Source organism: Chinchilla lanigera, unplaced genomic scaffold (genome assembly GCF_000276665.1).
Source record: "Chinchilla lanigera isolate Chin_1 unplaced genomic scaffold, ChiLan1.0 scaffold00002, whole genome shotgun sequence".
NCBI classification, from domain to species: Eukaryota; Metazoa; Chordata; class Mammalia; order Rodentia; family Chinchillidae; genus Chinchilla; species Chinchilla lanigera.
In genome coordinates this window covers 30,468,186-30,483,169 of record NW_004955403.1, presented here as the reverse complement: position 1 = coordinate 30,483,169, position 14,984 = coordinate 30,468,186, and the positions used below count along the sequence as shown (strand labels likewise).

Genomic DNA, 14,984 nt, shown 5'->3' with positions numbered 1-14,984 from the left:
GAAATGATAAGTATTGAATATTAGTAAGCAAAAGATCTGAGATTTTTGTGACCTAATAACTTCCATACGGTGAACACTCCATCAGAGAAAAATGCAAAGAAAATCAACATAATTGCTTATTGGAAGACTGCCCATATTTTCTAATATATGCAAAATAAAAAGCATCTCTATGAATAGTATCTTTCTTGCTTCATGCTATCAGAAAATATTGGGTAAAACTAATAATCAACGATAGGAGACATACTATGTAACATACTGAAGTACAACCAGAACCAATATGCTGAGACTCAGTGTTTTTTCTTTGGGTTTAAAAGCCTGTATACTTTAAGTATTGAAATACAGGTTTGGGTGTATTATATTAGTGTGCAAATAAATCTCCAAAGTAACAATTTCTTGCAACATTAGAGAGAAATTCAAGTATCACTTAAAATTTAAATATATACAAGACATACACATGCATATTCACTTTCATGAGGTCTACAAAGCTTAAAAACAACCAATTTCAGAGACAGAAAATGAAAGTGCCACTTCAGCATAAATTTATTTTTGTACTTATTTTACACAAGAACTTTAAAATACATGAGGACAACTAAACATTGATTGTGAACAATCTCTTCAGACTTTGTTTCTTTCTTCTTTACATCTACACACTGACAGAAAGGTGAACTAAATGCAGTCTACTTTTTCTTCAGTTGGCTGATTTTTCAGAGAATTGTAAACCATGAAGCTAAACTGAGTAAATGTTGGAAGTCTATTGCAAGCAGCACCTTGGGTCAAAAAAGAAAAGGTTACATGGTTAAATATAGGATGTGTGTATTTATAACCAGTACAGATATTGCTATATGCCTGGATACTGGTTATAGTGTACCTATGGCTAGTTAAGTCACATGGAAGTATATCAGTGTCACCCTTCTCAGGAATGAGCAATCCATGGGAGGTTAAAAAAAAAGAAAGCAGGTAAGCTATCCTTTTAAATCTCAGAAAGAGCTGATGTTTTTGCTCCACATCCATGCTGTCTTTTCTGTTATTTTACCTTGTTATCACTTCTGTTTCTTAAAAAGAAGTTATTTAAGCACATTCCTACCATTTTATTCCTAACCCCCACACCACTGCTTTCTGTTCTTCTCTACTCTTTTACTCTCATAAAAGAGAGAAGAGTTATGGTCAAGATGTTACCTGTCTGACTCAGTTCATCTCTGCTCAAATACGCAGACTGTGTACAGTAGGAGGGCCTTTCTACTGTCATTATGATAAATGTAAGGAATTAGTCAATTTTAAATTCATCTACCAGTTATAATTAGCATTTTTCCATCTTGTTAAATGCAACTTTGAGTTTTCAGTGTTGTATTATTTATGAGGGAATTAATGAAACTGACTTATTTTATACATAAAGTCTTCTCCCATAACTTTACTGACTTTTGTATCTTAGTAGTTAAAAAAGAATAAGGAAATCTTCAAAGATTTTCAAATACAGAAGTGTAAAAAGTAAAAAATCACAGAACAACAAGCAGCAGTCTAATCCAGTAAGTTGTACTGATCTGTATACCTTCCCTATCTGAAAATTCACTAATGAGAATCAGTAATGGTAGATCTTCAAGTGCTTTAAAATTGTGGTAGGCTCACACAGAAATTAAATGAAGCAAAAGACACCCTTCAAATATAGTGCAAAAATAATTCTGCTACCTTTTAGGTTTACTAATCAGAAAAGTAATACATTTTGATCTTTGGAGCCCCAAGATTTAATGGTTAAACCACTTATATGATGAATGGAAAAAGAAGTAGGGAAGATAATTTTTCTTTACTTACTTCTAATTACTAAAAGCATTTGACTAAATCAGCCCATCTCAACATGTACTACAGCTGAAACTAAACTCCCTTTAGGATGGATGTAAGAGATAAGAATTAACCGCCATAGACTAGATCACCAGGAGTCAACCAAGAAAGGGTTTTAGGTATATGTTTAATACTTGTGGCAATACCTGACAGATCATCAGTTAACATTTACCTAGAGCCTACTCTACATAGTCCCCTTTCTCTTGAATATAGTATAGTGCATGCTACAACATTTAAGAATGTATTATTTTACGAACATTTGTAAGTTCACACAAATACAAAATCTGAACACAACTTACCATAACTTCCAGTCACATTGGCACATATAACAGCCCCAAAGAATTTTGGAAAATGCTTCTGAATTCTTGAAATAGCCTTTTCGCAAGCTATGGTTGGATCTTCTCCTCTTCTCATATATTCTACTGCTTGGTAGCTGATTTAAACAGAGGTGAAACTTCAATACCACACAATAAATACTAACTCCAAACGGGGTTACTTAAGGTTAGAAATTTAAAATCACTGAAATTATCACATTGGATAGAATTCATATAAATGAACAGAAATAACTCCTGCTAAAGCTTCAACAGCAAAGTAAGTAAACGTTGATATAATGTCATCTATTTAACTCATCATTAATTTCAGATGATTGTTTTGGGGGGTAGAGGGGGATTTGGCTGAGTAACAGTCACTTAGTAATAATAGATGTCTCAGAGAAGGACAGTTATGCTTAAATGAGAAAAGAAGCAACAAAAGGGAAAATACGGTATGTGTACAAAACATATAGTTGTATAATTAACTGTACACAATAACTATGCTTCTTAATTTTAACAATAACCACACTTCCTTCACTAAGTGGCCTTATATACATTGCTTATCATAAATATTCTCATCTGTGAAGTAGGGTGATACACAATGTTCTATTTCACAGTGCTATCAATACTTAATTTGAATGACCATTAATTAAATGATAGGTAAAAGGTTTGCATATATAGTTTCTAAACAGCTCTTGTGTGCACAAATTCAAATTACATCATATAAAAAACTATTTTATACCACAAAGACCACTAACATTTGCAAATCTAAAAAGTCATACCTTGGAAGAAAGCGCATCAATATATCTCCATCCCCAGTGGCTGCAGCAGCTCCTGCAGCATCATCAGCATAGGCCCCAGCTCCAGGTATTGGGGAATCTCCTATACGACTTTGTGAGCACAGAGCATAAGAATTTAACACAGGAATTCAGATGTAAAACAAATTATATTATGAGCTGTTTCAAAAATGGACATTTTCCCCTAGATACTAGTCATTGTTTTAAATACATTCTTCAGCAGAATATAAGGAAAAAAGGTGTTAGTTTTTCAACTTAGGTCTTCATAAACATATTAATTACATAAGAATTTGTTAGCACATGTGGAGTATAAAAAAGTTAAGCTTATAAAAAACATTAAATTCTGGTGATGAATGTTAGGGAGTGGGCAGATGGGGGAAATGCTTGTCAAAGGACACAGAATTTCAGCTAAACAAGAGGAATAAGTTCAAGGGATCTGTTTTATCACATAGTTCTAAGTTAAGTTATTAACAATAAACTGTATATTTGAAAATTACTAAAGGAGTACATTTTAAGCATTCTCATCACAGAAACAGGTATGTGTGGTGATGCATAAATTAAATAGCTTGATTTAACTATTTCACAGTCTGTTGTATGCCATAAACATGTAGTTTTTTACTTGTCAATTAAAAATAAATTCCTAAAACTAACAGAATTTCTTATGCCAAATGACATACACATATTTATAGTGACTAATCTATTACTACCGTTCACTATTAGCTCAATTCCTGGACCATCAACAGGTTCCAAGGCGGTTTCCTCACCTACAATTTATTCCTGCTTCCCATGTAATGTGTCAAACTTTTACCAAAGCTTTTCCAATGTACTAAATCTTTAAAGCCCTCCAATTTCAAACTAAACCCCAGAACTCCCGAGGCTGGCCTAGGACCCTTTGAAATCTGGCTCCAGTCTTCTCTTTCCATCTCCCACTATTCCCTCCACTCTGGTGCATGCACACATACACAAACTCCCACACATGATTTCTCTCCTGCCAGCAGAGGCCCTGCTACCTTGCATCTGCCGGTACTTTTGCCTGTATGTTCCCCTTTCCTTTTGTAGACTTGGAACTTAGCTCTTTGCATCCACCTTATCAACCCTCCTAACTGCTTAGCTAAAATCAGCTTAAATCTTAGCTTAGATCACCTCTGTCACCCCTGAATGTTAAAGCTCTTCTGGCCCTTAGCAGAAAGATCTTTTCTATCTTTTCTATCACATTTATCTATCTCAGCTTTGAGGCTAGGGTTGTGCTTTACATTTTGCATCTTTCATAACACCTAGCACATATTGCTTTACACTATTTGGTTGAGAAATCTGTTCTTATGAAAACACTAACCCAGGTATTTTGAACTTTAGACCATTGGTAGATGTACCAGCAGCAGTATGTCCCATCTGATGAATTACAACCATGCCTAGGAAGAAAGAAAAAAAGAAAGAAAGGAAGAAAGAAAGAAAATTAAGTAACGGCATTTTACCTCAAATATAATCAAATAAATAAGCAGTGGAAAAAGTTTCAATGTTTGTGCCCCCAAAATTCATATGATAAAATTTAATCCACAAAGTGAAATATTTAGGAGAGGGACTTCCGCGAGGTGAACAGGCAGAGCCCTAATAATCCAGCCTGGTGCTCTCATAAGAGCGCTCTCTCCAAAAGCTAGCTAGCCCCTTCTACCATGCAAGGACAAAGGGAGAAATGGCCATCTATGTGCCAAAATATAAGCCCTCAGTAGACATTAAATCTGCCAGTATGCACATCTTGGACTTCCTAATTTCCACAGCTATGAGAAATAAATTTCAGTTATTTATAAATCATCCAGTCTTTGGTACTGTTTAGCAATAAAAATTGACTAAAATAATCATATAAATATGCTTTCCTATTAATTTCAGATAGAAAAGGAATTCTTTAATATTGAAAATTATACCAGTGGGATAACGTTGCAGTTTAATGACCCACTTTCATAGCATCATTTGATAGGCATTCCGTATCCTCACTCCTCAAAATGTTAGTTACTTTCAGTACTTTTTAAAAAGTAATTCCAGATAAAATCTCTGATATAGACTAATAGATATTTGTCAGCATTGCAGCTTGAAAAAATTACTTAAGGTCTCTTTAATATTTCAAACAACATAAAATATCAAATAATTAAGTATGAAATGAAGATTTAAAATTCAAAGGTGAACAGGCATTGGATTTGCAGGGTCTTGTGTAAGAAATTTACTAAACTAAGTACAAATGCTAAGACAAGATTAATCTTGCCTTAGCACATATATTTATATATATTTATTTATTTTTTATATATCATGCACTTACTCGGCAGTTGAAATAATCAAAATCAATTTTTGGTACATGAACAGGGCTAAAGAGGAGATATAAGAGGAAATTAAATTTCAATAATGAAAACTATACAAAAGGTAAATTACCAATAGTATCATGACCACAACCATCTCTTACTTCTTTACAGGTATGACTGTCCTGCTTTAAGATACCAGGTGGTTTGTAGGGTCCACAGTATTCTGAAGCATCTGGTATAACATTCTGTGAACAAGATGTGAGTTTTATTTTAAGAAAGGTGTTTTAAAAATTGGCAAGCAGTTATGTATGATCATTACACACTAGTACAAAATCAAAACTCAAAGCTTAAAGATTAGCTAAATCTTACATGAAGATAAATGAATATGTAATTTTACTAAATTCCCATGCTAGCCTCAGAATTAAATAATATGGCTTACACATTTATACTACATAGACCAGGTCTTTGCGTTTTGTCTTTATATGCCTAAAATTCTCAATATGTTGGCAGATATAAAGCTTTTTATTAGATACTAATTCTCAAAGGAGTAAGGTACACAATCTGACCTTTACATTTCAGTACTCACTCTCCAGATGAAGAATTCTCAAGTATAAATTGAAGTTTACTTTCAAACCATTCTTTTTCAAAGCTAGGCTTATACGAGTGTGTTCTGTGTCATACTCTAAAATTATCTTTACATTTAAAGCCACAAAAATATAATCCAAACTCACAAATTTAGATTGTTTATATAGTTTGGTAAAAGTAAGAATTTATTACAGGTTGAATATTTCTTTTCTGATATTTTGAGACTAGAACTGTTTTGGTTTTTGGTATATTTTCATGTACATAATGAGACATCATGAGGATAGGTCCCAAGTCGAAATATGAAATTTGTTAATGTTTCAAAAGTATCTTATTCAGGTAGCTTGAAAGTAATTTTACAGTGTTTTCAGTGTGACTACATTTTGAAAAGCAATGGATCACATAAATTGGTATACATTTTTCTACTTGTAGCATCATTTCAGTGCTCAGAGGACTTGATTTTGGATATCTGGATCAGAGATGATCAACCAACACTTATATCTTACATGTCAGTATACTAGGTCCTATAACCTGGTTTTATGAATAGAGTCTTTCTAGTGATAACACCTGATAGTCCTTCATAATTAGGAGTTGAGAAAGAAACAGACAAGAAACTATGATATTCCATAGAAGGAACCTGTGTGGCAACCATAAAGTGATTTATGCTAAAAATTCCATTAAAAACAATTATCTCATGAGCAACACACTTGAAAACACCTAACAGTGTAAGTCCTTTAGCCAAATCAGGTAAAGGAACTGGATATATTTCACACAGATAAAATCTACCAAACATTTTTCAGTAATGTTTCCCAACCTTTGATTTATTTTAAAAGACTGTCCCAAGGAAATACTAGCAGAACAGTTCTGACAGAATCAGCTTCACTCCCATAGTAAAGCAGTCACAGTTTGCAAACTGTTTTCAGAGAACAGTAGCTCTGCACCCCAGGTTTGCATGTGAGGCTTCTAGGGAATCATCAAAAGCATCCACACCCCCAGAAACAACTTAAATCATTGCTTCTAACAAGCAGTACATGTAGGACAATAACCAGTACCCTTGGCAAGAGGTACGTAATAGAGAGGAGAAAGATGTCATTTAAAATTTTCAAGTAATTTACCTTTTAAAATTGAATACATATACATACTTTCCAATAATTTGGCTGGCAATTCCGAGCAAGCCAATCTGCATGAAGAGCATGAGAAGCATTGGTAGATAAATCTTCATTAATAAATCCCATACTCTCAGCAAACTTGGTGGCTAGACATTAGGAAGAAAAGTGTAAATTAACCAAGTTTCCATGTACCCTGAACAAAATACATGTACTATAGGCAGTCTACATTAGCTATCTCTTAAGTGGGGTACTCAAAGACTGTCAAAGGAATTTTCAGACATAAATAGTTTTAGAGATCAACTTCTAGTTTTTAATTTCCACATGTCCTTTCTATAACTGACTTATTTGAAGCCCCTGGTGTGTATATTTGAAGCCTCACCTGAATTGGCTCATTCAATCCACTTTTCCAAAAAGCAAAAGACATGCCTTTCACCATGTTATGGTTCGTGTCTAGATGTCCCCCCAAAGCCTCCTGCAGTCATGGGCTCATGGTCCAATGCTGGGATTATGGTGTGAGTGCTACACCCACCCTGGGGTGGGTAGTTTGCATACAATTTAAGGGAGGGAAAGAGGTTGCTAGCTGCCCTCCCTCCCTTTTCCTCTTGTTGCTGTTTCTGTTTTCCTCCGCCATGAACATTGCCCTCTGCCATGTGCCACTCTGCCTTGGAGCCAGCCAAGTATGGACTGAAACCTCCACAAACTGAGAGCTAAAGAAATCTTTCCTTCCTTAATGTTGGGTGTCAGGTACTTCGTCTCAGCAACAAGAGAAAAGCAACTAAGACACACCAGTTTTTTTTTTTATATAAAAAAAAACTTTAATATATAAATCAAGGAGATGAATGGATCCTGTTGAATGAGTAAAAGATTCTGTTGTCAGTTTACAATTCTGTACTTTCAATCAAATGGAAGGAGGTCTACTATAGATCATTATCAGTATTTCTGATTATACGTCAGAAAACCACCTTTGATATGTAAGATGGAAAGTGGTGAAATCAGACCATCTGCCACAGGAAACAGGTTCAGTCCCATAGACCCTGTTAATGTTCTTGGGGTCTTACACATATAAACATGTAATATAGGAAGAAAACTGATGCTGAATCTAGTTTCAGTTCAGTAGTTATTCATCTACAGATAATAAATTATTTTTAAAAATCCTATTTTAAAGACAAAGAAAGTGAGATTTAAACCTATTTAACCATCCAGTTAAATATGCATTAAGTACAAGAGCCGGAATTTGAAGTAAGGTATGCTTTTATCCCTATTTTATATGGAGTCCTATTTTTTTTACAGTGAAAACTATAGAAAAAAGACTAGAAAAAATTTCAGTATAATTAAAACTACCTGACTCTCCTGCTAAAAGCGTGTGTGTTGTATGTTCCAGTACTTTCCGTGCCACACCAATAGCATTTTTAATTCGTCTAAGATCTCCTACTGCTCCTACATCCATAGTAGTGCTGCAAGACATAAGGGCAGTAAAGTATATGGAAGTATTTTCATAAGTTCAAAGATAAACAGTACTTTCACCACGGAATGTATTGTAGGATAAACTCCCCCTTCTTAATACAAATGTGAACGCACAACCCTAAATTCCATAGGGTCCCACAGTCAGACAAAATTAAAGAAAAAGCAGAAATTCAATTAACCATATACACCAAAGCACTAAATTCTGTTTCTCTTACCTTACTTCAAACTTGGCTTTTGAAAGTAGTCTTACGGTTTCAGATCAAGCAAACTACAGCATTTGGGGATGGCAAATAAATGATTGTTTACAGGTCAGGGGCTTGTTTTTATAGCTTGGGATTCTCCCGAGAGTATCTACTTTCCTGGTTATTTCCACCATAAGGATTTTTTTTTTTTTTTTTAATTGCGAGGCAAAGTCTTTTTAGAAAGGCCAAGTACCATAACTTAGTTTGACCTAGGCCATGTCATGCATTCTTTCATCTCACTCTTCCAGGACTACAGTCTAAATGGACTTAAACATGCATCAAAGTTGCAAGGATAAATAGATTCTGTAGGGCATTCTTACCCATCCATGATCATTGCATCCAGGGTGGTTTCCCCGAGTTCATCAGGACTTCCTCCAAAGCCTACAGAGCCGTCACACTGCTCTCGCTCACACACGGCACAACCATTCTCAACTGCGTCCAAGGTGGACCCTCCAGATGCTAATGTCCGCCATGCTGTCAAATCCCAATAATACTTCTTTATATTCACCTATTTTTTCAATGTCAAATGGACCGAACCAAAAACATTTTGAAAACTCCTACTGAAATCCTGTTTTCACATTTAAACTGAATCTTTAACAAGTTAATCAAGGGCTACAAAAGGAGTTTTAAAAGGGACAAGGGAAAAGAGTAGTACATCACTACCTGTAGCTCAGTGCAAAGGCCCTTGCTTGGTTCAATGCTCGGTTCAGGAAAAAAAAATTCAGACTTGCTGTTGCAAAGTGAAGGTTTATTTCACTTATCAATACCTATTTCTTCTGTATAAATAAGTACCCTCTCCTTTATTTAGTTTCAGCTAGTAGGGACTGAACCAAGTGCCTCTGCACTGAGCTATATCCCTAGCCATTTTTTAAATAATTATTTTGAGACAAGGTCCAGCTATTTCACTCAACTGCCCAGGGTGGACTAGAACCTGTGATCCTTTTACCTCAGACTCCCGAAATACTGGGATTACAGGCATGGCCATCACACCCAGCTTTCTCTTCTTTATTTTAAAAGGCACAATTAAAAACACTCAAAGGCAGTTAAATTCAAAATCTATTAAATCACCTCACAAATTACTTCTACATTCCTAGAGTATTAAAAACATTCATAATGAATAACTGTTATTGAGGCAACACCTATTAGCAGTAATAGTGTAATAGCAAATAAATAATCTCAGCTTTATAGGATTAATTCATTTTATATTTACAACAGCTTTTGCAGTAGTAGTGTGTACAATTACAGTTCTCATTTTAAACAAAAGGTAACAGAGCCAGAGAGGTTAGGTAATTTGTTCAAGGTCACACAGCCATTTCCACTATCAGACACTTTGACTAGGGTGACTGTCCTTTTAGTACTACGCTGTTTTGTGGACCCATACACAGTACACCGTGTGTATGTGCGTGGGGGGGTTGTTTTCAACAGTCAAGATCATAAGCAATAAAAATGAGAATTTCTTTCCTCATAAAAGAGAATTCCTTGAAGGGTAGGTGCTACTGCTGCTAAGCACTAACTGAAGTCGCTGTTGGAGCTACACTCCCGCAAACAGATTTTCAGAAGTGCTTTCACTATAGGCAACTTATACGGGACTGTCCCCTGCTCGGGCTGCCGGACTTCCCATTTCATCATTGCTGAGAGTATGTTTTTCACAGTCGATTCCTCAAGTTCTGATTTCATACGCACTACCTGTAGTATACAGATCTACCTCTACCCATCTAAGGAGCCAGTTCTGTTCTCGGGAAGTGAATACACTGGCAGCCTCGGGCAGGTCTAAAAGGCCTCCTGTAGTAGAACGTCTTGAAGCACAGCAAAGAAACAAGCATAACACTACGTGCAAACGCCAGGATGACGGGCCACGCGGGCTAAGATCTAGGTGCACAGGAGGCGTAAGGCAGGGCGCACTTCCTGCAAGCGGTGACCGCTAAGCTTCGCAATTCCCGGCTGCAAACCGCGCAAGCCCGTAACCTCGGCCGGCCGGGCTCCAGCAGGCAGGAACTCTCGCAGCCGGGCAGGGCAACAGGATGCCCCAGAGGCCCCCGGGCATCTCCGCGAGCAGCCGAGCCCGCAGCCCGCGTCCTGGGTGACAAGGACGGGGTGGCAGCCTGCAGCAGCAAGCGTCCCCGGGGAAAGTGCGCATTTGCTGGGGAAAGCACCGGGGCCCGCAAACACGGAAGCCGGGCTGTGAGGGGAAGCGAGGGCCCGGAGAGGCGAAGCGGACGCGGCAGCCCCGAGCCCCGCGCAGGCGCCTCGGGCAGACAAAGGGCGAAAAGGCCGAGAGCGTCTGCGGTCACCCCAACCGGGACGACAAGACAGGCGTCACTCGGCGCCAGGGCCGTGAATGCGCGGGGCCAAGGGGCACGGAGGACAGGCCGGCTGCAGGCCGCGGCGCCGCGGAAGGGCAGGAGGCCGAGGCAGCGCCCTGCCGCCGCGCTCCCCAGCTCCAGCGGGCCGCCCCTTCCCACCTCGGCCTGCTGCGGCGCGGCGCCGCCCCGCCGCCACCCCGCACCTGCTTCGGTGGCGTTCTTAAAAGGCCAAGTGTTGACGACCAGGGGCAGAGGGCTGGAGCCGCGCACTAGCGTCGGGCTGAGCAGAAGCTGCACGACAATGAGGGGCAAGTTCGACCTCCGCGCCATGGCTGCGAGCGGAGCCCACGGCCGAGAAAAGTCGCGAACCGCGCGGCCCGCAAACACCCGACAGCCCCCGCGCGCTCACGGAAATCTCTCTAGCTTGCCGCCCCTACGCCCCGCCCACCCCGAGATCACGCCCATCCTTCAGGCCCGGTCTGTGCTCCCTTGAACTATCGCGAGATGTGACCTTTCCGCGGACTGCGGAAGAGGTCTGTCGGTGGTCCTGTGGTCTTCGGCCTTGCGGTGTTTCGTCGTGAAGTATTTATTCTTAGGAGCAGTGCAGTTTTTTTTTTTTTTTTTTTTTTTTTTTTTTTTTTTTTTAATAATCAATTACATTGCTATTTTCCCCGTTCTTAAAAGCAGATTGCGCCTCACCTTGGAAAATCAGTGTGAAGTTATACAAGCCTGGGTTGCATGACGTTAGGAACTTCGGGTAATGCTGTGCACTGTTTAATTTGGTTTTTACTATATTCTCTTAATTAGAAGTTGAAGCTGGAAAGTTTGGCCAACCTAAAATGTGCTCTGGAGTTCCTCAGATGTCTGCCCATTCTTGGCGTCGCCTCCCACCGCAGCTTTTTTGTAGGACGTCCTCTCGTTATAAGTCCCTGAGCTGGAATAATTGGACAGTGTGGGAAGATAGAAATGTACCCTCTGCATAGTCCACTAAAGCACACGTTCCGGCGCCTCCAGCAAGACTACTACCTCCATTCTTTTCTTAACGTATTTTACTTTCGTGCCTGGCACCATTAAGTATTAAATAAATGTTTGAATAAAAGGGCTGGAGAGTTTACATGCGTGGCAAAGGCGCTCATTTTGATAATTCGGTGGCTGCACAGCCGTGTGAGCATGGACCAGCAATCCCTCTGGGGCTCTGGAATGCTTGCCCATGTATATAAGGGAAGACAGTTGTGAAGAACATCCATAAATCTGTCCAGACTTGTAAAATATGAACTAGATGGAAATTGTGAGGCTTACAAAATCTTCAAAACTCTTTCTGCTAGGAAACTGAATATATAATTTGAACAGCACAAGATAACCTAGAAGAATAATGGAAAGGAAGTGCTATTCGAAAGTTGGGTGTGATTAAAAGGAACTGCAGTAAGTTCCTTCGATGGGATTTTAAAGGAGGACTAAACCTTTTGTGCTGGGGAAAAGACCATAAGCTAATACCAGATGATAGGTGAAAGATGGTGAGACAGGTTAAGAAAGTCAGGAAAACATATTGTCCTCTGAATGGCTTTTTCTTAGCACCTGAGCTGAATATAGTTTATACAGACTAAGGAACTAGGACACATCGTCAGCAAAAACTGTAAAATACTACACAGGGGAAACCCGTCTCAGTGCCTCCAGCATTTTCTAGCCTCATCAGGTATTTATGTTTCTCCAACTAAAAGAGCCTGAATGTTACCTCCTATTGTATTCACTCTTTTCCCCAAATTTTCTTCCTTGAAATCAAAATCCCATCAGAGAAGTTCATTTCATTTATTGGTTGTAGGAAAACAGCTAAATTACTTGCTGATCAAAATGCCAACTTTTACATAAATATTTGTATTTAAAATAATAGTCCATCTCAAAAGAATCTAGTCTTTTTGGTGGCTATTAAAATACCAAGTGGATCCAGTTTGCCTAATTTTAGTTCTCTCTGTAGCTAAGACTTAAAGAAATTAATCTACTTTGGATGTTTGCTTTCCTTCTAGTTTTTTTTTTTTTTCTAATATTTGGCATACTTTACCCTTCAGACCTAGCAGTCACTGGGTGTTCGTCTCAAATTTTTATTTGTCCCTCACTGTGTGAGGATCCTTCTGCTTTTTTATGAGGAAAATTTAAATGAAAAAACATTTGTTAACAATTTAGTGGGGAAACTTTAACAATGTAGTCTACAATTTTTGTAACATTCTCTAATTTTTATTCAATCATTAATTATACATAACAGCTGAGATAGTGTTACTGTGAAATCAGAAAGCTATAAAGGTGTTTTCATTTAAATCTGAAATGCATTACATAGTTTTGTTTAGTAAAATGTTTGCGTTCTTAAATTGAACTTCTAGTTAACAATACTTCAGTAGATTTTCAAGGCCAGGATATCAAATGTGATTAACTTGTATAGTAATCCTAGATCACACGTTCCTCATCTATAATAATAGTGTTCTTTCTTATCATACAAAGTTTTGTGAATGAGGTAGGAGATGTTAGACAATGTTAGGGTGCTAATTAAATAATATACTGATGTTTTAATTGGTATTTATCAAGTATTTAGCAATTGGTGTCAGCAGTCCAGAAACATACAAAGCAGCAAAAAGAAATCAATTTAACATAAAGAAATTTGCACAGAAATAATAGAATTGGCTGAATACCTAGAATGCATTTTAAAGTAAGCATGTAGGATTTCTTTTTTTGTTTTGTTTTGTTTTTCTCCGGTACCAGGAACCGAACTCACAACCTTGCGCTTGCCAGGCAGGCGCTTTGCCGCTGAGCTAAATCCCCAGCCCTAGCATGTAGGATTTCTGTGTATATTAAATAAGAGTTGAAAATATTTTCGGTCTACTTTGATCTATCTGATATTTAGTTTAAATTTACAAAGATGGTGCTTGGCAGGGTTATGATGTTTCTGGATGTCTTTAAAAACAGCATCCTCAAGTCCTACAAAGGGGAAAGTCTCAAATGGAAACTTAAATGATGTTACAAATAAAACCATCCGTGTGTGTGTGTGTGTGTGTGTGTGTGTGTACATGCATGTGTGTTGGAGGTTGAAGGGGGATAGGTGATTCAGGCAGCTGCATGTCCCCCTCCTTTTCCTGTAAACCTCCTGGCTTTCAATTTATCAGTCTCAGAAGGATGAAGAATTGAGTCTCTACTGATAGCATTTGAAGCTGTGGTTCCACAGAGGATTTAACGCTGTAGTTGCAAGGAGTCTAGGTATTTCAAATCTGAGGCTTAAAAAACTAAGCCATCCCCTCCAGCTTTTGCACTGATGCTGTGAAATCCATTTGAGAAACATACCTATGTTTTGCTACTTGTTCAAAGCTGTAAGCGTGACTTGGCATTGAAATAATAATTCCTTTTTCAAAACTCCCCACTGAACTATTACCAGGGTTATCTAAATACAGGCTATTTATTTGATTGGCATTTGCTCCTACCAGTTTTGCAAACTGTAAGTAATGACTTCTGCTGATGTTGGATTATTGTCGTACTGTATTTCTAATTTAATTCCTTTTGTGCAGTAACCCAGAACACCTGATGATACTACCTGATCGTATATTATGGATGTAATTAGAGTCATACAGAAGTGTCACCTTATTCTTGAAATGAGAGAAGAGACTTGTTACTTTCTGAGATTTTTTTCTGGCTTATGCCCTCAAAATAGTTTATAAAATCAGTAAAAGATTAAAATCACAAACTTTTAAAAAATTTTTAACCATTAAATATCATCATTATAACTTATAAAGACCAAAATTATATAGTAGAATATTGACCTAGTGATTGTTTCCTCCAACTAAATTATGTGCAACGTATTTTAAATTTGTGATAGCAGCCCACTGCTATAATAAGATTACTTTGAGGAGGATATAGTAGATCATTTTACATAACAGATGCTGCTTTTTATGATTACTGTTTATAATGTCATGATGTCTTGATAAATGTGATCTATTACTACAATAAAGGCTCAGGCCTTAGGGCAACAGAAAAAACTTCATGCCTTCCTACCACTTTAAGTATCCATTTGACATTGT

At 37.8% G+C, this 14,984-nt stretch overlaps 1 protein-coding gene across 1 annotated transcript; it reads right to left on the bottom strand.

The window, feature by feature from the left end:
* Nucleotides 1–516: 516 nt before the first annotated feature.
* Aga (aspartylglucosaminidase) lies at nt 517–11,361 on the bottom strand. The gene is made up of 9 exons (XM_005373511.2): nt 11,133–11,361; nt 8,947–9,100; nt 8,262–8,374; nt 6,954–7,066; nt 5,360–5,474; nt 4,275–4,350; nt 2,927–3,034; nt 2,133–2,266; nt 517–767 (listed from the first exon to the last, which is right to left on the bottom strand). The coding sequence occupies exons 1-9, from the start codon at nt 11,257–11,259 to the stop codon at nt 667–669; spliced, it is 1,041 nt and encodes a 346-aa protein (XP_005373568.1). The 5' UTR covers nt 11,260–11,361; the 3' UTR covers nt 517–666.
* Nucleotides 11,362–14,984: the final 3,623 nt, after the last annotated feature.